This window comes from Strigops habroptila, chromosome 9, assembly GCF_004027225.2.
Source record: "Strigops habroptila isolate Jane chromosome 9, bStrHab1.2.pri, whole genome shotgun sequence".
In the NCBI taxonomy this organism is placed as follows: Eukaryota; Metazoa; Chordata; class Aves; order Psittaciformes; family Psittacidae; genus Strigops; species Strigops habroptila.
The window spans coordinates 19,539,810-19,565,978 of record NC_044285.2 but is presented as its reverse complement, the minus strand read 5'-3'; the positions used below and the strand labels follow the sequence as shown (position 1 = coordinate 19,565,978).

The window sequence follows — 26,169 nt, the reverse complement described above, 5'->3', positions numbered from 1 at the left end:
GGCTGTGGAGACATTCTGCTAATGGAGATGAGCATCCCTGCCCTGCCACAGCATCCAGGACACGTGCATTGCCTACACCTCCCAGCACAGAAATCCACCTTGAAAGCAACAGACTCCCTGTGGAGCTGCATAGAAGAGAGATGTGCAGCAGGAGTCTGGCTGGTTTACACCTCTTCCCCCTCATTTCTGCTATAGCTCACGGTTAATAAGACAAAAAAGTGTGTTTCCTTAGCTGAGATGTTAAAAAGAGAAAGAGAAATACCAATAATGATAGTGTCCGTTTCCATGCAGAGGAGGATCTGTGGAGTATTCAGAACAGAAATATCTGCCTGCCCCTCTGAAGACTGCAACAGTTTGTACTCAGGAGAGGGATTAGCACGCTAATAAGGAAATAACACCCTCTGAAAACGTCTGGAAGAGGAGGAAGAGGGAGAGGTGAGGCAGGGGGGTAGGAGGAGAGACCTGGCAGAGAGGGGGGAGCACTGCAGGACTGCACTGACCCCAGGTTTGGGTCACCAAAGCATAGATGGGAAGATGCCTCAGCAGAGGGGGAGTGGGTTAGAGCCTACCCACTGCCCTGGGGACCCCCCATGCCAGGCAGCCCTGTGGGACCCTTCTGCATAGGGGAGTCTGCCCCGCATCACCCATCCCATCCCCTAAGGAAAGGCAATTATTACTGTTTAATCCCACTGTCAAGTTAGTACTTTAGTCTTTTGGAAGCCAAAGGAGAGGCAAATGGTTTGGGGGACCAGAACCAACTTCCCTCACTCCCCATCTGCAGCTCCTGTCTGCACAGTGTTGGAAATGGCTCCCTGTCTCCCTCAGCCCCCCGGGACCACCCCATGATCCCCTGTGGCTCTTGGAGCCTCCAGCCATGGCTGCACTGGACTGAGAGGTGCCAGTGGGAATTGTCTTTCCTAGAGACAGGGAATCCAAACAATATCCTTGCCTGGGTGAATCAGAAATCATTGCTACTTCCACCACATGCTTTACGTGCCCCAGTCCCTCCTGGGACTGGTAGAACTCTGCTTTCAAAACTCTGCTTTATACAAAAGTCTGTCCTGGATATGTCATCTCACATTCTAACGTGATATATTAGACAAATAATTCTTTATGTGCAAAGCATTCCTAAGTACCTGCAGGCCAGAGGGAAGAGAGGGGCCTGAATAGCTTTAAAAATCCCATTCGAAATGTCTCTGCTTCAAGGTCTCTTCTGCAGATTTTGTTCTGAGCTGCATCTCTTGGCCAAAAAAACAGGGAAAGGTGGGCTTGTGCTGGCTGTGGTGCATCTCGTAGTCTTGCATTGGGGTGGGGAAAGAGAACAGGAGAGAAATGCCTCCCTTAACTCCTTGAATGTGAGCTGCTCTGTTTAACAAGTCTTGATGTTCACTCACCTCTCTTCCCCTCTAATGAGTCGGGTTTTGTTCTCCCATATCACGTCTGAATGCACATTGCGGGTAATTGATGGACAGGACCCGGCCTCTGAAAGCGATCAGCGTAGTGACTGTGAAATCACACGTCCAAATATGTTTGTCTTCTCAGCTTTTTGGGCCTGAGTGCTCTTTGGGCATGGATTTCTGTGCTTCAAGGAGGAAAGCAAATTTCTTTCCAAATGTCAGCACAGAAATGAGAGACAAAAGGGAAGGCGCAGGGACTTGTCAAGGGAAGGTGATACCCAGCACCAGCTTTCTGTCCTGGCACCTTAGGGTGGGAGCAGGGGCTGGACATTTGCGCTTTGGGAGTTGGGCTCTGGGGAACCTAAGGAAGCTCCCCCAGAGATCACTGCATGCAGACAGAGCTTTAGGTGGCTAAGGAAGTGCAGATCCCCATGTTGGTGGGGCTGTTCCAGTGCTTGCCAAGGGAAGGTGATGCCCAGCAACAGCTTCCTGTCCTGGCAAATGAGGTGTGGGAGCAGTGACTGGGCTTTAAACTTTGTGTTCACAACAAAGCATGGAAGCTTGGCTCAGGGGAAAGAAACCAGAGCTCAGGCTTAGCTGAGCCTTATTTCGGGGGGTGGAGATGCCTTGGGGGTCTGCATGCTGGATGCTGCCCTGCGATGGGTGCACCTCCAACCAGTGCTGGGTGCGCAATTCACCCGCTCTTCTTAGCCCATTTCCCCCAGGAGGAGACACCTCAGCAGGCTGGGGTCTGGATGTCTTCTCCTGCTGTGTATGGCACGGGTGAGTCCCTGGGGTCACCCCACCGTGGCCACCCCAGCACTGGGGAAGGTCTTTGTGCACCCCGTGTTGGTGCTGTGGCTGCTGCTGAGCTGTGGTGATCCACTGGCACCAGGACAAGGCTGCCCCATGGGCTGCAGCGGGGTGCAGCAGAGGGTCAGGTCTGTGCTGGTACACCCTGCCTGCGCTCAGCATGGCTCTGAGCGCTCTGTGAGCAGTTCTCGAGTGCAGGAATTACTCTCCACACAAGCACCTCTCCAAGCCTCGCACAGCAGCCGCAGCAGATGTTCGATGTTCCTCCTTAGTCTCTCCCCATGGAAATGGGACGACAGCGAGCGACCAGTGGCTCTCCCTGACCAGCCAGGGGGATAGGGCACATTCCCACCTCCTCCCCTGGCCAGACCCCAGTGGGGCAGTTCCACATGGGGTGATTTCAGTGGAACCACAAGCCCTCCTCCATCGCAGACGGAGCCGGAGCAGCCGCAGCGTGCTCCCTGCGTGCTGCTGATTGACGGCAAGGACGCACGACCGCACATCTTGTTTTCAGCACTCAGTGTTTGTGTTGGCAGAGCCTGGCTCATGCTAAAGACAGGAGCTGCCTCTCACTGTCAGCAGCAGCTCTGCTGTCGCTGAGCCTTTGCATGCCCCACTCTTCCCCTGAGCTTCTGCAGCCATGGCGCTGGTGGGTACCCGCTCCCTGCCCTCCTGCAAGCATGGAGTTTGCCCCTCTTGGTGTAGCCCTGTTACTCACCATGATTCTATCCCCTGGCCGTCATCCCTCTCCCACTGTAATAAGGTGGCTGGAGGCTCCTCGCACACCAGCACCAAAGCTTAGTCTGCTTCCAGACTGCGCTCCTGAAGTCAGAGCTGTGTGTCTGCCTTAAATACTGACAGCGGGTTTAGGTGAGGAACCCTTGTGGGTTTGATGCTCCTATGAGATGATGCGGTTTGTGCTAAGTAGAGGCTGGGAGTATAGGCTGAGAGTGGTCCCTTCAGGTTCCCTCATCATTCAGTCTTCAGCCTCCTTTTCCTGAGGAGCTCTGCATGATGGGAACAAGCCACAGGTCTATAGCGGGATGCGGTGGAAGCTGAGCCAGGGTGCTGTGCGTCCTGCTCGGAGCAGCACTTCTCAGCCCATCCGCAGCAGCCTGTCTGCCCTCCTCGCGCTCCCAGAAACTCTCCAGGAGCTCTGAGGCTGCACCAACTGTGGCTGCAACCCCTGGGATGGGGCTTCCTGGCCAGGCTCCTGCTGCATTTCTATCTGGGCCCCATTTCTAGTGTGGAACATGGGTACCAGATATGAGCCGGACCTACTGAGCTGCAGCCACTGTCCCACCCCATGTGAAGAGCACAGGTCCCCACAGCGCTGCCTTGGCTCCTGGCTGTGCAGCCGCGACATCCATCCCTTGCAGCGCCCTGTCCTCCTGTTGCACTGTCACCAGGAGGCTCCCATTGTAGGAGCCTGCTGCCTGCCAGCAGGACTCGGGCTTTGCCCGCTGCTGCCGTGCAAGGACCTGACAGTTGCACAGTGCAAGAGGCTTGTGCCTCTGCCTTAGGATGACAGATGCTGCTGTGCGACCACGAAGCTTTCAGGCTCAGCCCGAGAGCGGTCAGGAGATACGAACCTCTTGCCTGGCATTGCCAGAGAAGGGAGGTGAGGAGAAAGAGGAGGACGAGCTGGAGCATGGGGGCATGTGAGGACACAGGCTTGGGAGCAGGGCTGCACGCTGCGGGTGAGCCCGGGTGCTGCAGGAGAGGAGCTGGGGGCTCTGCTTTGTGAGCACACGCAAAGGTCGTGTGCTCATCGCATCTGACTTGCAACGTGTCCATAGAACAACATTGCCTGTGAGGAACCCTACCCCAGGGACAGCAGATGATAACGAGACATCTGTGGATGCTTCATGACTCAAGTGGGAGCATGGTTGCCAACCCACTCCTCCTTTCCTACAAGCACTAAAAAAATCAGAAGGGAGTTTTGCAGCCCCAAATCCAGCTCCTGGCCCATTCTCAGCCAGCTGGCACATCATTAGGTTGGGATGCTTGGTCTCTGAAGGCTAGGGCTGTGGGAGAAAAACTTGAGCCACCCCTGGGCCCTCTCAGTAGCACTGATGTGCCTTTTGGGTTCTTTCACCAGAAATACACTAAAAATGCACCTTTTTGGTGGAGAAATTTAAACATTCTGGATACCAAGAAATAGACTTTCGGAAGCATTTCTGCAGAAGTGAGGACAAGCCACATTGCATCCCACTCCCACCCTCCCTGGAGCCCAGGAAGCCTCTGTTGCTATCAGAGAAGCTCTTGCACATGTACCCCCCCACCTCTTGGTTGCGTGTACCCTCCTCTCTAGCAGATGCATTTACTACAGTATGTAGCACAAACTTATCTTCTCCGTGTGTGACTTGGGGCTGTATAGTAGATTAAAAGATTTGTCTTTCTCCTTTATCCAGCAGGTGGGTCTCTGGTGGCTATTTCAATACCATTCTTCGCATGGGCTCTGGGACGTCTCTGCTGAGGTTCTCAGTAAACTCAATTACAGCGTGGTAATAGCGCGGTATTGACTCAGGAGCCTCAGCAGCACAGGACTCTTGCCGTTTATTAGTTGTTTAATTATATGGCACATCAGGCCAAAATAATGTCATTAGCTAATTATCCCATGTTGGGGGTTTTTGTTATTTTTCTTAAATGAATGTTAACATCAGGGAAAGGTGCCAGCTGGTGGCCCAGGAGACCAGGCTCCTTTTATGCGCGGAGCAGGTCAAGATTGGCTCCAGCCCAGACACATCTCCACACCATCCCATGGGCACAGGTCCCCTGCCACCTTCAGGGGAGGAGACATCCCCTGCAGCTTCTCTGCAGGGTTAGGGTTACCTATATAACTTTGCAGGGTTTAGAGCTACATATAACAATGCCTCATTGTGGACCAGCTCTGGTCCCAACATGACTGGGACCTCCAGCACCCTGCCAAGAGCTTCCCATGGGCACAGCTGGGCCAAACCCACCTCCAGAGTCCCAGGCTTGCACAGGGTTTATTCAACAGCAGTGCTTTTAGGATTGAAGGAGCAGTGCTGTGCTATTTAAAGGCACGTCTCTCCAGCTCTGTCATGCAGCTCAGCCTGGGCAGTGCCCAGGCGCTGCTGGAGCCCACCTCCGAGTCACTGCCCCCTTGTTCAGCCCCGGCACGATTACGCACAGCTGAATACACAGCAAAATGGAAATAAGTGTTCAAATGCCAGTGGCATGTACTACATTCATAACCCACCAGAGGGGGTGACAGCAGCACAAGTACAGGTCTGAACCCTTTATTACACGCCCAGCGCTGCTCACACCGCCCGTTTCGTCCAGGAATGAACTGAATTACTCAGCGATGCTTTTCTCCTCTGTGCGAGGGGCTGAGTGTGGGTGTATGTGCGTGGGGCTGGGGAGGCACAGCCCATGTGTCCCATGCAGCATCCCCGTGCATCTGCCAAGACCCATGCCTGGGTCCTGGACCACAGTTAGGGAGCTGCTGGTCTGTGACTATGTGCTAGGTAGGGTTTAGTCTAGGAAGGACCTGAATGATCTTCTTGTTTGGTGCACAAAGGGGCAATATCCCAGTCGTTTACCCAGAGGTGGACGCAGACTGCTTGACATGGAGATGGGGTGTATAAAGCCTGTGGGATAAATCCTGTGGGATTAGGAGATCTACAAGACAGCTTTAGCTGTCTCTGTGTGGTTTTGGTGGCTTTTCTCAGGAGGAGGCAGCATTGCCACATGGGAGATGCTCCAGGCAGGATGCTGCAGGACCTCCATCAGGGATGCTTTTATAATTACCATGTCTTGGCTGCTTTCTCACAACACCACGATGTCTGCTGACTAACAGAGCTCCTTCAACTGGCTGCTTCGAGCCTGCCATTTCCAAAGCATTCATGTTGCCTCTGCAAGCTTCTTACTGTTATTTAACCCAAACAGATCATCTCTGGGCTTTACAAAATGCATTTGCTGCTTCTAAAGATCTCTTAATGTCTTTTTTTCAACCTGGCTGGGCCCGTTCCAAACTCTGAGGAATTGCAGACCCCTGCAGATGCTTTCATATCCTTGCAGGCAAGTGCTGCAGACTTGAGGAACTCCCTGGGGAGCCCACGGACTTTTGAGAGGTTCAAGAATCTATAGCAGGTAACTCCAAAGTTAACCATGCAGTCCTCCCCCCAGTCCTCAAAGGCACGAGTTCGGATGAATAGAATAAATTTGGAGTTAATAGACCACACTGAATTTGAAATACAAGATTCCATAAGGAAGGAGGGGAGGAATAGACTTTTCCAATAGAGAGAAACTTTCTGTTTTTCAAGCCTTCTTATCTCCCCAGTGCTGGTTCCAGAATAGGGAGTTCTTTGGTGGTGAACAGATTTTTTTCCTCCTTCTTTAAGGAGCACTAGGGAAAAACAAAATGCGGCTTGTAAGGAGAATGAGTTACATCCTTAAGCTGGACATCGCTCGTGTTGGTTCCACAGCGCTGCTGTGAGATAATCACCCATTCTCCCATGCTCTGCCGCACACCTTAATAACTCTCCCAGGATTTGATGTAATGGTTTACATAACCTTTCCAAAGCATCCTGAATTCTGATGCACCCAGCACTTAAATGTGACATTGAGTCAGCTCCGAAGTACTTTACAGCTGGGTGATGCTGCTTGGGGCTATCTCGTACAATGAATGGCAAAGTTTCACTTACCAAGCTGAAGTGGTCATAACTTTTTAACAGCCGAGCCATGTGGCTGGAACAAATCTCAGAGTTCCAAACCCTGAGCCATGGCAGTGTGTTTGCCTCCCTGTGCTGTCTGCAGATGGGTCTACTCCAGAGTTGATCCAGAGCAGCGGCTGCCTACTTGGAATTGCTTCACCTGTAGGTACCTGCTCTGAGCTCACTGGCTGGATGACATTTATAGACAGTGGGGAGAAAAAAAGGCAGGTCCAGGCACAATTCATCTGACCTTTCTCAGGCAGCTACCTTAGAAGGAGATTAATCCTGCCCCTGAGAGGCCTTTTCTCTGCATTAATGATATGGTTCATCCACGAACCTGGCTCATTCATGGATGTGGGCTGTGTTCTGGCTCCCTCTCAGGCTGTAGGATTTAGGTACCTCTGCATCCTGTGCATGGCTCTCGGCTTGGGAAGATGCTTTGCTCCTTCCTGGGACACTGTGCAGAGTGCATGTGTGGGAGACAGGCAGCCCTGCTTCACCAGCACCCTTCCAGCACCCATCCTGCCTCCCCAGCGCCCTCCAGCACCCTTCCCAGCTGAGACTCCAGCACGTGGCGTTCGCCAGGCTAACCAAAGGCACAAGCTGAGCGGGTAGAGATAAAGATAGGCATTTTCTGATATCTGGGGCTGATTCTGCTATCTTAAAAACCCTGCAGTAATTTCTGGTGTTGATTATATATGTAAATCTGTATCTATAATAGTCTCTCTCATACATGTCTGTGTATATATATACGCACACACGCGTAGATGTGTGTATATCTAACATATGTGCTCCCAACCCACACAACATCTGCGGCTCTGAAAGCCACCGGAGCGTGCGTGTTTCTCCCCCCAAGCCTGCGTGGCACCCCCAGAGCAGAGCAGGGTGACAGGCCTGCCTGCCAGCCTCACTGCTCACCCCAACATGGCATCTCCCTCCCTATCCTTCCAGCTGGGATTTTTCCCTGCACAGCACCAGCGTGGGGCAGGCTGTGACCTGTGAGTGGTGTGGCACCTTCCTGCACTCCCCAGGGTCCTCAGGGCTTTTGATGGAGAGGAAGGATAAGGCTTGTGAGGAGCCTCATTGCAGTGCAGATTGGTGCTATGGGATGTACTTGGAAAGGGGGCTTTTGGGTAGCAGCGCTGTTCCTTTCACCCTGGTGTGAGCCCCACATGCTGCAGGGTGTACCCAGGCCAGTGTCCAGCACCAGCACGGTGTCCATGACACTGAAGGTGGTGGTGGGAGAGGCTGGAATTGCCTGAGCATGGTCCTCCAGGTCTGCAGAGCTCCAGTGGCTGTACAACCCTCAAATCCCACTGCAGGCGGAGGGGCAGCCTGACCCTTTTCCCCATCTCTAGAAAGGGCATCGTGTCTCCCAGCTTCTTCTGGGTACATACATCAGCCAGCCGAGGGCAGCCCCGCTGCTGTAATGCAGATAGGGTGCTATGGCCAATCACAGTGAAGGAACATGATTCAACTTTGTCATTTCCAGCCGTAGCATATTCAGGAATAGTGTGGAGGAGCAGCTCTGATGGAGGCATGCATCTGTGAGCTGGGGGGATGGGGAGGGAGGGCGAACGCAGCTGATGAGTTGGCCTCTGGGCTGACCATGAGCTGAGCACGTCCTGCAAAAGAGCAAGAAGCAAAGCAGGGAGGGGAGGAAATTGCAGCTCTGAGGAAATCTCGGTTGCACAGCTGAGAAAGAGCCTTTCCGTAAGAGAGCTGTTGGTGTTGATGACATTAGTAGTGTCACTGATGGAGAAATTCAATCACTTCCAATGAGGGAAAAATAATTGTCTTTCGAGGTACAGTAGGTTGTTGTCATTTTCCTATGACACACTCCATCAACTTTCAATTTCTAGCACAAAAGCCCTTCGTTCTTGCTTGGGCCTCTCTAATCTGTTGTGGGGAGCACTCATGGCAGACGTGGCATGGGCTGGGTGAGTTATCTGGGAACAGAAGAACCCAAATTGCACCAAAAGTGAGAGCATCACCCAGACCCCGCTGGGATGGGGAGGATGCCAGAGGCGGGGAAACCAGCTCAGGTCAGCGGCCAGTGAAATACCTCATCTCCCTGATGTTCTCCCAAGGAAAACAGCATGGTGAGGGGCTCACAGAGCTTGGGTCACAGGATGTGAGGGGACCCCTGGCACTGGCATCGCAGGCAGGTTGGGCATGGGGAGGCCCAAACCCTCTGAGGCTGGAGGATGCAAGTTCAGCTCCGTCATCCCTTCCATTGGTGGTAGGGAGGAGAAGAAGGGGAGAAGCGTGCAGTGGTGGCTCAGAGCAGAGGTGTGTGTGCAGGAGAGCCAGAACTCCCCACGAAACGCTTCCCTGCCACTGGGTGAAATAAGAGGTGATTAGCAACGGATCCCAGCATCCCAGCCACAGAGCCTTCTCCTCTGGCATTTAAAGAGGAAATATATATTTAAAAATACTGCTCTACCAGAGGGAGGTAATGATGTGTTTCGAGGGCAGAGATGGTATCATTCATAAAGCCCGTGCTGCTTAATTACATCAGCACCATTTAGGAGAGGAATGATTTCCCACTTTCTGGTTTGTTTTCCCTCTGTCCCGCTGTATCTCGCCATGGCTCCAGCCATTTGTCAGGCTCTTTGGTATCTCTGTCTCCAGCCACAGCTTGAGGCTGGCTGCCAGCCCTGGGGACGGGCAGGCTGTCACTGTCACCAAGTGCCAGCCCCCCAGAACCGTGGCACTGAGGTGATGCCATCCTGTTCTGACCCAGGATGGGGTAACAGGCGTGAGCAATGGGTTGATGCCTCCTGTGCTTCTGGGGCAATGGTCAAGACTAGTTAACTCTGCTTCTCCGCTGTCCTTGGGCCACTGACTCTATATCCGGTATTCCCATGGTCTGGGGAAGATCTTCTGCCATGTGAGATGAAGGACACCATCTCCATTAGGAATGGAGCCCATCCTGGGGCCTCCTTGGGGTCCCCAGTATTTTTCTAGCAGGCTCTTCCCTGCTTCCCCGCTGTCCTTGTGTAGATGTGTGCCTGCTGCCCCCCAGCCCTGCAAACCAGCCCTCTTCCTGCCAGAGAAGAGCATTTCATGCTGCTTTTAACCAGCCTTCCCTCGTGGTGCTTTGCTTTCGCCTGTCAGCTCTAGCCTGACGTTATTTGGGTAGGAGCAGAGGGGTGGGAGTTTAGAGAGGCAGAACGGTGCTTTTTTTTCCTTTCCCCTTGCATTCATAAGACATTTCAAGTGACACACACAGGCAATAACGTATCACTCAGCCTGAGTGCAGCCTGAATGGTTTAAAAATATGCTCCTGAACTTTCCACCCCTATTCATGCACAGGCACCATCCCTTTGGGGTCTGCACTTTGGCAAGAACAAGCAAGGAGTTAAGCAGCTCGGCGAGGCGAGCTATTTATGGATGTTGCAAGCTCCCTGCTCTTCTCCAATACCCCGTTCAATCCTTTAATTATCTGCAGTAGTTTCATGCTGTGTCTCACCACACGCTCTCTGGGGGAAACCACTGGGGCTTTGCCAGTTGATGGGGAGGGGGGTGAGAAAGGGGAAGACTCTGCCACATGTGCCCAGGAAAACAAGGGATGCTGTGAGGTTGCTTATCTGCGGGCTGGGAGGGCTGCGGGAGACCAGAGCATGGCCATGGGACCTTCTGGGACAAGGAATCAGAGCTTATCAGAGCGACAACCCCAGTGGGAGTTGCCTGCGGGGAGGAGGACGTGGCAACAGAAGGTTGTGGGAAGAATTCCCACATGCCTGGGTTTGGTCCCCTGCATCCCCAAACCCCATGAAACAGAGCCCAGAAGCTGCAGAGCATAACATGTGAGAGGGAAGAAGGCAGGAGGGCCCACGTGGCTTGCCAGCCTCTGATGTGGTGCCCTCCAGACAGCACTGTTTCTCGACAGCGCTGCCAGCTTTGGAGAGAGAGAGCTGCTGTTGCCAGGACTCCGCACCTCTCGTTGTTCCCACTTGCTCCAGGATAACATGAAAGCTGCCCTTCCACCTCCCGAAAGCCCCTGTGAAGATGCTGCTCCAGCATCGTAAGAATTTTAGTTAATCCATTAATAGTCTTTGAATAAGTCGGCCAAACAAGAAATGAGACGAGAATAATCTCCAGTGCCTGGAGCTGCATAGCTGTTAATGAAACCTGCTCTTTGAGCAGCCTCTGTACAACAGCCTGCACTGCACCTCCCCGAGCATTTCACACTCCCACTCTCAGCACCTTTTCTGGCCATTTAGACTGGAGATGAGGAACAATTCCTTCCCCAGAGGGTGCTCAGGCATTGGAACAGGCTGCCCAGGGCAGTGCTGGAGTCACCGTTCCTGCAAATGTTCACACACCGTGTAGCTGAGGCCTCAGTGCCATGGGTTAGTGGTGGCCTTGGCAGTGCTGGGGAACGGTTGGACTTGATGAGCTTAAAGGTCTTTTCTAACCTGGTTGATTCAGTGGTTCTGTAACAAGATGGTTTGGGGAGGCCAGCCAGGACCAGTGCCCGTGTCCCCTCCACGCTGCAGCGAACATGGGCGCTGGGAGGGTTGGAGGGGAGATGTGCAGCCTTGCCCAGCAGCCAGGCCAGGGCACCATCCCCTGGAGATCTCTGTAGATCCATTTGAGCAGCGGGTCCGATATCCTGCCAAGGTTGGGATCTGCAGTTGGTGCTGTAAGAGCTGGGGGCAGTGGCTGGTTACTCTGGTCTCAGATAAGTTGCTCATGGGAACTGGAGATTCCTAGGTTCAGATTTTCCTATGGGTCTAGTACCAGGCATGTGAGGCTGTTATCTTCCCTACCTGTATCTACCTGCCTCATCTTCTTCCTCCAATCCACTGCCTTGCACTTCCCTACTGGCTTATCCTGGCCAGCACCAGTGATCCTGGGAGACTCCTGGGTTCCTCCCATGAAGCTCTGCCCTAGCTCTACACAGGAAGGGCAGGAATGGCTTCCAGGCTCCCCACCTCCTCCCTACACTCTCCCTAGGCTGTGCCAAGGGGACATTTGCCCTGGGGCTAGCCCATGCATTGCACCCCTTGGAACAGTGCTCAGACCCAAGAGATGTGGCAGGAGTTCTCCCCTTCTTCTTTGCTTTCTTCATAGCATCTGTGCTCTGGTTCAGCTTTGGACAGCCCTGGAAGCCTCTGCACATGTAGAGGATTAAGGGGGGGTTAGAACCCCCCTAGTATGAAGGGTTAGATGCTGGAAGGGCCCCTCTGCGCTCACCCAGTGTGGCAGGAGTTCGGGGCTGAGAGCAGGGTTTCCCTTCCCCTGGAAGCCCAGTTCTGGTGGGTGCTGATGGGGCAGCAGGGCCACATTGCCGTGAAGCCCCCCCCAGCCCCCGTGGGGCCTGCCTGTGGAGTGGGGAGCACTGCCAGGAGCCGGGGGTTCCCTCTCCTTCCCAGCTCCGCTCTGCACGAGGTTGCTGTATTCTCACCTGATTAGCGGATTCGAAATAGAGCCTTTGGCTTTCAGACCCAAAATAGATGTTAGGTTGTCTTTTACTCCACTGGAGGCTCCTTAGTATGTAAATCCCTCCCCAGCGCAGCCGGTGCAGCACTGTGCCTTCCGAGGGGTGGCACCGCTGGGATCCCGGCTTTGTGGGAGATCCCTGGCTCTGGATCGGCAGTGTCCTGCTGAGCAAGGACAGCCACGCTGTCCTCCACCAGGATTCCTTCTGGCACAGCTCCCTGTGCCACCGCTTGCCCCTGTGATGGGCACAATGTTAGGGACGGTGCTTTGCTGTGGGGGAGCAGCATCTCCCCTCCATCGCCCTCCCTGTGCGCTCCATGGTACCCGGCAGGTTTCCAGGGAGGATGCAGCCAGCGGGCAGTGACATTTGTTTTGTCACTTACGCTGTTGTCACCAAAGCAAAGGAAAAAATAGCTGCCTGTAGGGGAGAGCTGGGCCCTGTGACACTCGCTTCATCTTACAGCAGCTAATGCATCCGGCAGCATCCTGAGGATCCCTGCGCCCTGCTGGGATAAACGAGCTCCGTGCTGCCCGCAAAGCTGTGGCAGCAGAGCCACCTCCTAGGCTCCCCCGGAGCTGGCCATCACGCTGAGGACCCATGGGCACAGGGCAGGACCTGTCCTGGGGGTCAGGGACACTCTGTGCTGTGACAGACACCCTCTACCCGTGACCCATCAGCTCTGCAGAGAGCAGGGAGCGGGTGTTCATTAAGTGACACTAATTGCTTGGTACTTTTGCAGTGTTTCCTACCTTGTAAAGATTGAGCCAAAAACCAGCGCCCTGAGGAACCGCCTCTATTAAACTGATGTTCATTAGAGCTGATTTTGTGCTACCTCATTAGACTTCTGTAATTGAAGGAGTTAATTGATTATCAATAGTTTTAGTTCCCTCTTCCCATGCCCGCAAGGCCCTGCTGGGTCTTCTTCAAGGGTCCACCATTCATCATGCAGCTCAAACGTGCCTTGCTGCTGGCAGTCATGGACTGAAGCAGCTTGGGTTGCTCTGTGCATCCCCATCTCTGTGCCGTGCCATGCCATACATAGCCGCGGGGATGCTGGCACCGCCGGCTTCACCACAGCGACGTTTTCCGTGTGGGTTCTTTGCGTTGCAGCATATCCACCCGGATTTGGCACTAGCTCGAAACTCTGTTTAAAATACTTTTGATGGCTCCTCTTTCCGTCTCTGTTTTTTAATGCATATGGATTATATTTGGAGAGGGTGCGTGTGGGGGTTCATCTCTGCAGTGACTCTCTCATGGGTGTGAAAGCGGAGCCTCCGAACCAGCTGCTTCCCAAGCATTGGCTTGCTGCGCCTCGGTGCTGCGTGGTCGCTGTGCCCTGTCCCACGGTGCAGGGGAGGACACAGCCTGCACCGGGGGGTCACAGCCTGCATGGGGGGGTCTGCATGGGCTGGATGGGTCGGGGAGGCTGTGTGGGTGCTCTTGCACATTGGCTTTCCTGTGCGCGGGTGCTCGGGGCGCCTCCCTCATGCAGATGCGCGCTGCCTGACTCAGTCACACGTCTGCTGTTTTTAGAGGCGGCCTTCTAACACCCTGCCTCGCTCAGCAAAAAAGCCCAGGGAGGTGCTGTGCTTCCCCCACCCAGGCTGGAACCAAACCCCCTGCGCTCAGGAGCAGCCTCACAGCTTGGCCCTGCTCTGCTGGAGATGGGGACAGACATGGCTGATGTGGTGAGAGGACCCCCAGGCAGGGACATGTCTGGGTTCATCTCTCCTGCCATGGAGATCTCTGTCCCCTGCCATCTTTCATGCTGTCCTTTGCCCCCGGGAGCAGCGTGCCCAGAGCATCCTTGGGTACCCACAGGAGTTAACGCCCCATTGCTGTGTCTGAGCAGAGGACCATAGGTGACATGTGAAGGGTCTGGAGAATAAGTCTGATGAGGAACGGCTGAGGAACCTGGGGGGGTTTAGTCTGGAGAAGAGAAGGCTCAGGGGGGACCTTATCGCTCTCTTCAACTGCCTGACAGGAGGATGGAGCCAGGAGGGGGCTGGTCTCTGCTCCCAAAGAACAAGGGATGGGACAAGAGGAGACGGCCTCAAGCTGCACCAGGGGAGGTTTAGATGGAGATGAGGAACAATTCCTTCCCCAGAGGGTGCTCAGGCATTGGAACAGGCTGCCCAGGGCAGTGCTGGAGTCACCATCCCTGCAAGTGTTCACACACCGTGTAGCCGAGGCCTCAGTGCCATGGGTTAGTGGTGGCCTTGGCAGTGCTGGGGAACGGTTGGACTTGATGAGCTTAAAGGTCTTTTCCAACCTGGTTGATTCCATGATTCTATGATGCCACAGCAGGGGATGGAGCCAGAGACCCCCTCCACCTCTCCATGCTCACCCCCTCCTCAGCCTCCACCAAGGGCACAAGGAAGCCAGAGGGCAGGAGTGCCCCAGGCAATGGCAACCAGTGCTTCTGATTTTCCCTGGGACCTCAGGTTTTTAGGCAAATGCCACTGCTCTGCCCCAGCTTGAGGTCTGCAGCACATCACAGATGACAGCAAGAACAGCGGGAGAGGAGCTAGACAAGGCAAGAGGAAACTGTTGCTCCCCACCTTCGTTAGTTTTAACTAACAAGCTGTTTATAGGAGTGACATGACACCTGCTTTCCTCTTTATAAATTCAATAATTTATGAAAGGTATTAAAGGCAAAACAGCCTCCCGGATAAAGCCTGTGATGCGTGCACTCTGGGTATAAGCCAAACGGGACAATGAGCTACACTTGAATAACACACGAAGATATTTACCCTCTCCATCTATAAATTATTAAGGGGCTTTTTGCACATAATTACACGAGCTTTTATGTTTCTCACTCCCTGCTTTTAATCCTTTTTGGAGAGGCGCCAGTCACTTATGACAGGAGTTGAGCAAACAGCAAACGTTGCAGCTGGGTTTGGGGTTGCTGCAGATGAAGGTGGTGCAGGAGAGGGCATTGGTGTGGGCTCACCATGCACACTGCTGCAGGGGAGAGAGATCCAAAGGCACGAGGCGTAGGGGACCAGGCCAGGGTGCTCTTCCTCCTCGGCGTGGGTTCACGGCATGGCCCTGGGAATGTGCAAAGCAGGTTCCAATGTTTTAATTGCTCTCCAACTGTGCATGTAAATCAATGATATGCAGATGTAATTGGGCGTGCAAATGTCACTAGGAGGCTGTTTACATGTGCCGTGTACATTAGGGGAGCATGTATGTGTGCAAAGAAACACTAAGGATGTTAATGGTGATTACGCTTCCGAGGGTGTCTGGGTGCTGGGTCCGCTGCCTCCACTTCTCCTGCTGTGGCCTTTGGGGAGCAGAGCTCCGTCCTCACCCTGCCCCATGCCAGACCTCTCCTTGCGCTTCCAGTGTGTTTGCCCAGGCTCCAGTGCAGCTCAGCTTCCTCCCTGCTCCCCAGCATCCCCTCTCCCTGCGCCCCTTGCCAGGCTGGCTGCAAACCAATTCTAGACATTAAGGTGAGGAGCCCGTTTCATCCCCTTCAGGCACCTTGACCCCTTTCTGCTAGTTGCCAAGCATCTGTGAGTCAGCCCCAGCGGGACATCTCCCGCACCACCTTCCCATCCTCCTTGTCCGGCACAGCCTCTTCTTTCTCTGCGTGGGCATCCGGCACGACTCTCATGTCCTCCACAGTCTCGGCTGTCTCCAGCCCCTCTCTCCTTTGTGCAAAGATCTTTAATCATCACTCTTTGTCCCATTGTGCGGTTCCTATTCTTACACCAAGCTGTTAAAAAGCTCTCACTGTCATAACTTCCTTGTCCCAGAAATTATCTTTCATCTCCTGGATGTGGGCTACAACAGCTGAGATGCTTGATATTATTAATACCTTCTGTATATGTGTCAATGAGCTTAAGAATTTAATAGAGCTTTTTCCTGTAGCCCTTCACGTGGCGTGTTCGGGCTGCTTGACAGAGCATTGAAGCTATCAGGCACTTGAGTCAGGCTGACATCAGGACATGTGGCTTCTCTCTGCAGCAGAGCATTTCTTAGCAAGACCTAATTTCTGCACCCTGGACTTGAACAGGATGAGGTGGCAGTGCCCTGGCGGAGACTTGGGTGAGCTGAGCTGGGGCAGCCCCTGTGCACCAACATCTCATGTCCCCTTCAGCAGCACCTGCTGGAGGGGGGCTACAGAAAGGCTTTTCTCCTCTTTCTACCTGTTCTCTGGTGCATCATGGGGGTCATGTCATGATTTGAGGTGGACAAGGCACTAGCACAGCATCTCCTGCCTCTCACCTTGCTTCAGTTGAGCAGAGATGCCTGGAGATGGGCTTGGCTGTGTGTCTGCTGCTGCTGGAGAGGCTGCAGCCTTGCAGTAAGAGAGGCTGTGTATGGGGATAGCGGTGGGATCACCCTCAATGGCCTGCACCATGGGGACGTTGCATGGCTCCAGCCACAGCAGTCCCAAGTGGTGGTCGAGGGATTTTTGGAACATTGCCTCCTTCTGCTCCAAGTCAACCACCTGACCAGGGCAAGGAGCTGTACAAGACATACAGCGAGAAACCATTATGATGATACTTGATAACGATCCTCAATTTCGCTCAGGAGCAGCCGTACAATGCAGGATTTGGACTCCCTCCAGCTGATAATGAGAAGCCACTGGACTGACTCAGCCTGCTGTGAGGAGGCACCAGTACACATCCAGATGGCCGTGGGGACGGGGGAGCAGGAATATCCTGTGTCGCCCCTTCATCCCACTCCCCCGCACGCACCCTGAAATGTCACCACCTCCAAGGAAGAAAACACGTGTGGTGCGGGAGCACGTTTCTCCCGTGACTGCACCCACAGCAGCCAGGGGCTCTGAGACACCCTTAGGCCCTGCTGCAGCCCCAATGTGGGCAGAGGGATGTGTTGTGCAAGGCAAACACCAGGCACCCTCATCACCTCTCCATCCCCACCCCAAACAGCCAGGAGCTTACAGCTGCCTTCTCCAGGGACTGGTTAAGACTGGGCAGGATGGAGGAGCCTCAGGGGGATGCAAGGCACCCTCCTCTCCGGGTGTGCAGGGCAGAGCATGCGCACATCCCTCTCTGTCCTTGCTGACAAAGGGAGGAGGCTGGAGGGGCAGACAGCCGATCTGGTGTTCCCAGAGCTGGTGCTGGCAGTACTTCAAGATGTGGTACATCTTATCTCAGCCTGGCATTTGCACGTATTTTCTCAGCTCAGCTTGTTACGACAAAAGTGTGAAAATCTGAAAGAAAAGGAACTATAATAATAATGGGAGTAATTAAAATCCATCTCCCTCCTGCCAGCACAGCCCTTCCTGGACCTTTTGTGGAATTCCTGCACATGTGCACCAAAACCAAGAGAGATAAAGAGCCCCACTGAGGGGCAGGTTGGCTCCTACTGCCCGGGCAAGGGGCTCGGTCCCTTGTGATGTGTGCAGGTGCTGCCTCTTTGGGAAGGAGCTCGGAGCAGGGATAAACTCCTGCCTCCTGCCAACAGAAGGGAACCATCTGCCACAGCCCGTTATCATCTGAGGATGGCAGTGGCAAAGAGCTGGAGCATCTGTCTGAGGGATGAGCCCCCGCAGATGGACACCCAAATGTTCTTGCTGCTCCCTGCAGGTTTTAGAGAGGAAAATGTTTGATGAGGGCTCGTGAGTGGAGCTGTTCCCTGCGGTGTGCTCGGCAGCCTGGGGCTGCACGGGGGGCAGGATGGGGTGCCCCATGTTCTGAGTCACTCCATGCTGCAAGAAGGAGGTTGACCCATCTGAGTGCATCTTTGTGGCTTCTCACAACAGCTGGAGTTGGTCTCCAGCTGTTGGGAGAAGGGAATGAAGCTGGCAGCTGCAAATAGATAGGCGCTGTTACTGGGGCAGGAGAGGGCAGCACTTCCAGTGAGGTTTGGTTATGTACTTCTGGCTGTCCCCAGCGCTGTCACTTGTACTACACCTCAGGGACATTAACAGTAAGCTCACCCTTACCTTAACTCTGAATGTCCCTCTACGAAAGCAGGAATAGTAGTACCCAGTTATCCTGTTCTTTTTCCTAATGTCCCATTGATGCTGTTCTTCCAGGTAACGTTATAAACTTAACCCCTTTGAGCTGCATCGCTGCTCCGTTTCAGGCAGACCTTCATATCAGCCATACATTAAGGGTGTGCTGCATTACCATCTGCATGTGGGATTGTCTCAGTCCTGGTTGGTAGTTTGTCTGTGGTGGCGAGATGCTGGCCAGTGGTGGCCCATGAAGAGCTGGGGACAACCTGACAGTCCCAGGTAAACCTGTGCCTCTGCTGCTGTGTGGGGTGAGCCATGGGGCTCACTGGTCCTTGGGGGTCTCAGCCTGGGAAGCTGTCCCAATGGCTCGCTACAGTCCCAGAGCTCACTGCTGCATCAGGGCTGCGTGATGGCAGCATTTTGGGGCAGGGAGGCCACAGGGGATCTGCCAGCACAGAGCTCACAACGGACAGCTCAGTAAATGCAGAAATGGGGGAGCCTTTGGGGCTTCCAAATGGGAGCCAGTGCAGTTCCTGCTGGGATCAGCAGGGTTTATGCTGCTGGGATCTGCCTTTGTCTGAGGTGTCCTTGGGGCTGATGGGTAAGGAAGTGTTGTCCATGAGGTGGGGTGAGAGTTACGCCTCTGCACTTGGAGGAAGGGAAAAGCCCAAACGGCTCCTTGGGAAGATCAGACATACTGGCTCCTCTTAAACTCTGGCACCATGGATAAAGGCCTTTGTACCCCTGTGCCCAGCTGGGAGAGCAGGTACGAAGCGATGCTTCCTTTTTGCCCAAGTCAGGAATCACACGCAGAGATGACAGAAAAGGCAGGTTTTGCACAGGACTTGTCCCTAGGAGAAGTGTGCACAGATGCCATCTTAGCCCAAAAGCTCGTCTCTGCTCTGCACACCAAGTCCCGTCCTCTGCCGCGCCGCCGGGGTGGGGACAGCCATCGGAGCGGAGGTGGGAAAGACGGTCTTGGAAGGCCCCCTGCTTCCAGGCAGCGTATAGCATCGCGCTCGCATGCCACCAGTGCTGCTTGCATGGCGGATTCGCCGTATCTTTGTGGAAGGGCCGAGGTGAAATTTCCCCTTCTCACACCAGACAATGCCAGGCATTATTCTGGAGTGTCAGTATTGAATACCCGGTGCCCTGCACTTATTGGGGCTTTAACCGTGGAGGGAAGGAAGCATTAGAAACAGCATTCAGAGCTCTTAGCTTGTGTTTCGACCTCTTTTTTTTTTTTTTCCTGGCTGCATTCAGATTGCAAGCTTTGTCTGTGTTTGTGAAGTGCTATTAACATCGATGGCATCGCTGGAATAGCCATAATAATAAGAGGCATCGATCTGCACTGAGTAAAGGCCTGAGAACCACTGAGAGGGGCCAGGCTGAATTTCCTTGATGTGAGGAGTGGAGCATGCGGTGCATTCACACACACGCTGTCACCCCTCTGGTGTTTATTGCCACAAAGATCCTTTACCCCAGCTGAGCCGGGGGCTGTGCCCATTGAAGGAAAGGTGGCAGCCTGGGAATGGGCAGGAATGCTGAGCGGGAGCAGGGAGCTGGAGTGATTCAGCCCTCAGCTGGCCTCGCTTGTGCCTACCTTTTGTTTATTGCTGCCCCACTCAGGAGCTCGCATGTGCTGCGCGGGAGGAGAACACGCTCCAATGTGAGCTCTGGAGAGGCAGCAGCCTCTGTGTGAGTGCAGAGAGGGGCTTTGCTCATAGTCCATGCAGGGACATGGGCTCAGGAGAGCCGCTGGGCTCCGGTGCTCTGGGGCAGGCAGGCATGGGCATAGGGTGAGAGGATGCCTTTGCACAGGAGGAGCTGGGGCGAGCACACGGCTCTGCTTTTGCAGGAGGGAGGAAGGGAGGCCTGCCCAGAGGGATGCTCTGCATGGGAATCTCCACCCCTGGGCTTGGTTAAATGGCTGGTGGAGGAAGGCCAAGCCATCATCTTCTTCAAAAGCTCCCACTGGCTGAAAGAGCCATCCAAAGGAAGGCTCATGGGACCCAGCAAAGGAGCCCGTGCCAACGTGAAGGGCTCTGGCACAGCTGCCTTGGGTCTGTCTACCTTGGCCCATGGGAGGGGACAGCTGGGTAGAAGCAGGACAGAGCGGGAAGAGCCTGCTGAGGGGAAGCAGGAGGGGGGAAATGCACATTAGAAGCAGAGTTTGTGTCCATTACTGCTGGAGAAACCAGTCGCTGCTGGAAGAGCCAGGGCTGGGCAAGTCTGCTAATGCTGCTCGATAAATCAGTGTCCATTATGGAAGGGGGCGAAGCAGTGGGCAGCGCTCGGGAAGTCGTGCACTTAAGTCCTGAATGAGATGCCACCAGCTCAGCATGCATCAAGCCTCCAAGGAGGCTTTTGGGATCACCAGGGCCCCCATCAGTCCTCAGAGGTGTTCTCCCCTTGCAGCCCTTTTCCTCTCATGTGCCGGTGTGGGGTGTCAGTGACAAAAGAGGTCTTTGCAGAGGTATCTGCTGTAGGACGGAGCGCTCTGAAATCCCCAGGGCAGCCTGGCACCTTCCCTCGGCAGGCTCATGCAGGGTTGGGCACTGAAGCAAGGGCGACCGGCAGCACCACTCCTCCAGCCCAGCCTCTGCGAGCAAACGCGGGGCGGGGGACAGGGACTGCCGGTGGCCCCGCTCTGCGCCCGGGCTGCCGGGGGGCACCAGCCGCGCACCGGCCCCAGCCCCGGTCCCCGCGTACCGCCGGTCGCGGTGTGCGGCAGCCACAGCGCCGGTGCGCGGGGAGCCCCGTCCCGCAGCCCCGGGGGGCCGCCCCTCGCCGCGCTGGAGCGGGGGAGGCGGCGGGAGGAGGGGACTGGCCGCTGCCGCTCCCGTGCCCGCACCGCCCCGCGCCCGCCGGCGGCTCCTCCCGGAGGGGAGGCGGGGGCCGGCGCGGCGGCGGCTCCCAGCCCGGCCGCGGCAGACCCGGCCGGCGGCAGCGGGCGAGCGGAGCCCGGGCCGTGCCAAGCGCGCTGGGGCGATGCCGCCACCGCCGCCCCGCAGCGCCGCCGCCGCCCCCCGCACGGCGGGTGCGGAGCGGAGGCAGCCGGTCACCGCGCGTCCCTAAGGGCGGCCCCGCAGCGGCCCCGCGCCCGGACCGGCCCTTCCCCGAGGTTCGGGGCTGAGGAGGGGGGTGGGGGGCGGCTTGGACCAGGGAGCGCCGCCGCCTCTCGAGCTGTCGCTGCGGAGAGGGGGAGCTGCGTTACTGCAGGTGGAGGGTTTGGCGGAGGGGGGGGGCCAGGGGAGATGCCATTTCTGACCGAAGGAGATCGCCGGCGAGAATGAGATGCAGGTAAGCGAGACGGGGATGTTGGGGCGGGGGGAAGCGGGGCTGGCGGTACCGGCGGTGCGGGGAAGCTGGGGCGGGGGGGGGGCTCCGTCCTCGACCCCTCCCTCGGGCCGGACCCGCGCCGGTGCTCGGGGGAACTTCGTGCGTGCACCGGAGAGGGCACGGCCGGTGCGTGTGTGTGTGCGTGTGTCTGTGCGTGCCGCGGGTGCCCGCCGCTGCCGGGTGCGCACCGCGCCCCGGGGTGCGGGTCCGGGTGGCGGGGAGCGGTGCGGGCACCGCCGGGCGCGGAGGGGCAGCGGGGCCGGGGGCTGCGGGGCGTGGGGCGGGAGGGGAGTGTGTGCCCCGGGGCCTGGGGGCTGCTCCAGCGCCCACCGCCCCGCTCTGCCCGGGCGGCTTCCCTCTGCTGATGCCCTCCCGGCTCCCCGCGCCTCTGCCCAGATCCCTGCGCCTCTCCCCTGCCTCTGCCCAGCCCCTGCGGGAATCGGCAGCTTCCAGCCAGCCGGGACTGGGGTCCGGGCCCCCCGGGGCTGACTCTCCCGGCGAAGGGCTGGGGCTCGGTGGTGCTGAGGCGAGCACAGAGCTGCATCCTGATGTGGGAGCTCTCCTCCTCCTCCCCCTGGTAGTTAAGCAGATGAGTTAGCCGGTCTGGAGCAGATTGCAATTCAGGTAGGGTTTGGCCGGGACAGCACTGCCTGGGGAGCAGGGAGATCAGCCCTCGAGCAGGCAGTGCCCAGCTCCCCCAGCCAGCAAGGGTTAATTCAAGAGGAGGAATCGTCCCTCTGCCTATCCCCAAGGCAGAAACGCGAAGGGTTAAATACAGGCAGGGAGAGCTCTGAGTGACCGGGCTGAAGACAGGAGCCATGAGGGGTAATTTTCCAGGGCAGGGGCTCACCTCTCCATCACCAGCCCCCCAGCCTGGACGTAGGTGAGTCGGGGGCTGTGGGGAGTTACTGCTGGATGGGATGATCCCTCAGGTTCCAGGGGAGCTCTGGGGGCACCGAAGGGTCCCCCCCGCCTGGGCTCAGCCCCATGCACAGGAGCCAGCCAGGAGAACAGAAGATGCTGGTGGGGAGGGGGTCAGGCTGCCAGTGTGGGCTCAGCCCTCGGCTTGTGTCTGGCAGGAAACAGAAGGAGTTAATGTGGAAGGGACTTCACAGGCAGCCAGGATTGCAGGGATGCTCCAGAGCCTGCTGGCCAGAAGGGCTTTGGGAGCCCTCCCGGGCAGTGCCATTGCTTGTTGCTCTCTGATACTGTGTGTAGGTTATTGGATTTTTCACCTTGGATGTATAAATAGTGTGAGCAGAGGGCAGAGGCATGGTTTGCTCCAGGGGCTGGAGGTGCCGCCTCGCAGGAGAAATGGGAGCGTTGGTGCTGTGAAAGCCATTCGCAGTAGGCGGGAGGGACAGCGGGTGAGTGTGGGCACGGGTGGGACCAGGTCTCCTTGCCGCGGGTGCATGCTGGATGCTGGTTGGTGAAGCCCAGCTGCCTCTGTCTGCCCACCCGAGCAGTTGCCATCCATGGTCCTTCCACAGCAAACACCCTTTCCAACAAGAGACCCTCCGTGCTGGCCTGCAGCAGGGGCCGGTGGCAGCCCCCAGCCCATGCTGCTCCCCACGGTCTCTGCCTGGAGGGCAGGAGCAGCCCCACTCCACAGATCCCTTTCTCCCTTCTCTCTCTGTCTCCCCTTCCCCTGCACCACCTACCGGAGCTGGGCTCTGGAATGATATCCCTTCCACATCCCCATCCCAGCCTTCCACCAGCCTTAACCCTGTGCTCGCTGCTCTGCCACTTGCAGCAGCCCTGACCTGACCTTCATGCCTGCTGGAGACGGCCGTGCAGCAGCGGTGTGGCTGTGCCTCTGCATGGGGCTGCATGGACCCTACCAGGGCTGCCTGCGCTGCCCAACCCATCCCAGCCCCGATCCCAGCCCCACGCCAGCACCACAGCCCAAACCTTTGTTCGACCTGCTTGCCATGCGTTCTCTGTGCGGCTCCTGGCTCCTTCCTGGCGCACGTTGGCTCGGTAGCTTAATAACATGGAGGAGAGGGGGCTTCTCCTCCTCCCTGGGCTGTAGCCCCCAGCCAGCAGCTTGGAGCTGGCAGGGCTATGGCAGTGGGACCGAGTGCTTGGGCAGCCCCAGCTTTCACTGAGGTTCCCATGGGATGGGCAGGAAGCGACGGGAGGAGATGCTGGAGCTGGGGAATGCAGCACCTGGGGAAGAGTCAGGTTTTCCAAGCCTTTTTGTGGAGGGTTTAATTGCAAAACAAATGGTTATACTTCTGTAATACCAACCATGCTGCAGTTACTCTACACCTATAACGTAATTACTCTGGGATACCTCTAATTACCACTGTTTCATATCACTGAAAGGTTAACAGCATGACTGAATGACTTACTGTTCCTTTAGTCTCCTACTTAATACAGTCACTGTAATGATGCTGAAGTTTATATTGCATGATGTATGTAACAAGTATAAAATCCTGTAACTTGAAGTTTTATTCTAGGGCTTGAGAAATCCCCTTATAATAACGCCACAATTACGGTGTAATTATAGTGCAATTGCTGAATTACAAAGCTCAACCGAACCTGTTGTGGTTCCATGAGGTGTGCTGGGTGCTGGGATGACACTGGGTGACATCTTTGTCACCCCTCGAGGCAGGGGAGGACGTGCTTGCGATGGGCACACACATCTCTGTGAATGTCCTGGTGGAAAAAGCGACTCCACCGACTCTTTTGCCAAGCTTCGGGTGTGGAAACTGCTGGAGAGACACTTCTCCATGTCACCCCCTTGGCTTGCGGCCCCTTGGGCAGTCTGCTTGGGCAGCGCTGGTGCTGGGGTGGATGTCGGTGGTGCTGTTGGCTCATATTGACTCTCCTTCCATGGCACAGGCCAATGTGAGCTCGGTGTCCCCGTACTCACCCTTCGTGCTCAACAGCAGCCACCACGGCACTAGTTTGGAGCCAGGGAGAGGAGGGCAGAGCTGGTGGTGCCCAGAGCTTGGCGAGGGAAGGTGAACACATCCAGTCACTGAGTCAGCAGCTCTCCTCCGTTCTCTGCTGAAGCCGAAGAAGGGAAGGGAAGGGTTTATCCTTAGCATGAGCAGAAATGGCTTTTGGTGGGAAAAGAGCCAGAAGAGCTCATTAGGTAGCAGGGGAGGCTGTGATGAGAGAGAAGAAGGCTACAAATGCTTAAGTCAAATCAAACAACCCAAGAAAAATAAAGGGAGAAACCAACTGAAGGCCATGGCCTCAATTTTCTTCCGACTCAATTTTCTTCCCCGCTTCTGTCTCTCCATCCAGGGGAGTAAGAATTGGAGCTTGCAGAGGGGAATGGCTGCACGGAGGGAGATCTCCGTGCCTCTGCCACGTGCCCCAGCTCCCTGTGACCCTGCTGGGGACACGTCTTACAGCCTGTTTGAGTCCTCAGCCTCTGGGACAGGGTGATGCAGAGAGGGAGAGGAGTGGGGCTGGCTCGGGAAGGGCAGGACCCCAGCCCCGGAGCTGTCAGCAGCGCAGCACAGCCTCTGCCCCCCTGGCACAGCGAGCCAGGAGAAAGCCAGATCACACTGAGGTGGCCGTGTCTGAGTTAATTGTCAGCATGACCCGGGCAATTGAATAAGTGCTGCTGAATGCCCCGGAGGTCTCGTCCCCTCTTTAGCTCGGGCAGGGAGCGTGAGGCTCGCTCCATCCCTGTCCCACAGCCCTGGAGCTAAGGGCTGTGCTGGGGCAAGACCTGGGTGGTCGCACCTTGCAGGAGCAGCAGAACCCACCCAGGCCATGCCTTGCCCTGCGAGAGGATGAAGGGTGCATTGATGCACTGGCAGCAGCGTGGCCATATTGGGGGGGCCCTGCTGTGAGCCCCACCAGAGGCTCAGTCCTCCCTCTGGCATCACCAACGCCTCGGCCACTATCCCATGCCCTTCATAGCCCCATAGTCCACCCAAACAGCATCTCCTAACGGAGTACGGGACCAGGCTAGGCAGCAGGTCAGCATCCCTGTTGTAAGAGCCAGGGAGCTTGGCTTGGTTTCACTCATTCTGCTGGTTATAGGCACGTAAATGGCTCCTGTTTAACTGTCCTGCATGTTTTCTTCCACAATGTTTTCCATAAGCCAGCGAATCTTTCAGTGCCCACAGCATCCTGCAGTGGCCACGTGTCCACTCATGGGACACGACTCTCCCAGGCTCCAGAGGAGCACCTACATGTCCTGGTCAGAGGCCAGAGGCTTTCCCCAGTGCAGCTCTTGTGTCCCTTGTCTCAGGGCTGGGGTTGCTGTCCTGAGCTGGGGACAGTCCCAGAGGGTCCCTGCAGGGGGTGAGGAGGTGCAGGGCTGGGCTGTGCCTCCTGGGGCACGGTTCCTATGGCCCAACACCACCCCGGTGATGCTCAGATGATGGCAAAATACCTGCTGGAGCCACCAGGCTGGGCTGAGCCCTGCTTTGGGGGACACACCGGCCACTGCTCCCTGAGGGATGTCCCTGGGAGCACCCGGTCCCTGCCCTTGCTGCTGGTTCCCATGGTGCAGCCCAGCCCCTGCCACCCTCACTGTTGTTTTCCCCCCCACCCCACACTGCTCTTAGTTATCTC

At 56.0% G+C, this 26,169-nt stretch overlaps 1 protein-coding gene across 3 annotated transcripts in view; it reads left to right on the top strand.

The window, feature by feature from the left end:
• The window catches only part of LINGO1 (leucine rich repeat and Ig domain containing 1), a 154,927-nt gene that overhangs the window by 116,457 nt on the left and 12,301 nt on the right, over positions 1–26,169 (top strand). Inside the window, exon 1 of one of the 3 annotated variants that reach the window (XM_030498529.1) lies at positions 20,826–21,585. The exons of 1 other annotated variant lie outside the window; for it this stretch is intronic. In XM_030498529.1, coding sequence (XP_030354389.1) covers positions 21,580–21,585 — 6 coding nt within the window. In that variant the 5' untranslated portion in view covers positions 20,826–21,579. Of the gene's footprint in view, positions 1–20,825; positions 21,586–22,407; positions 22,508–26,169 lie in introns of those variants that run through there. One more of the 3 variants, XM_030498530.1, reaches the window with a different exon arrangement.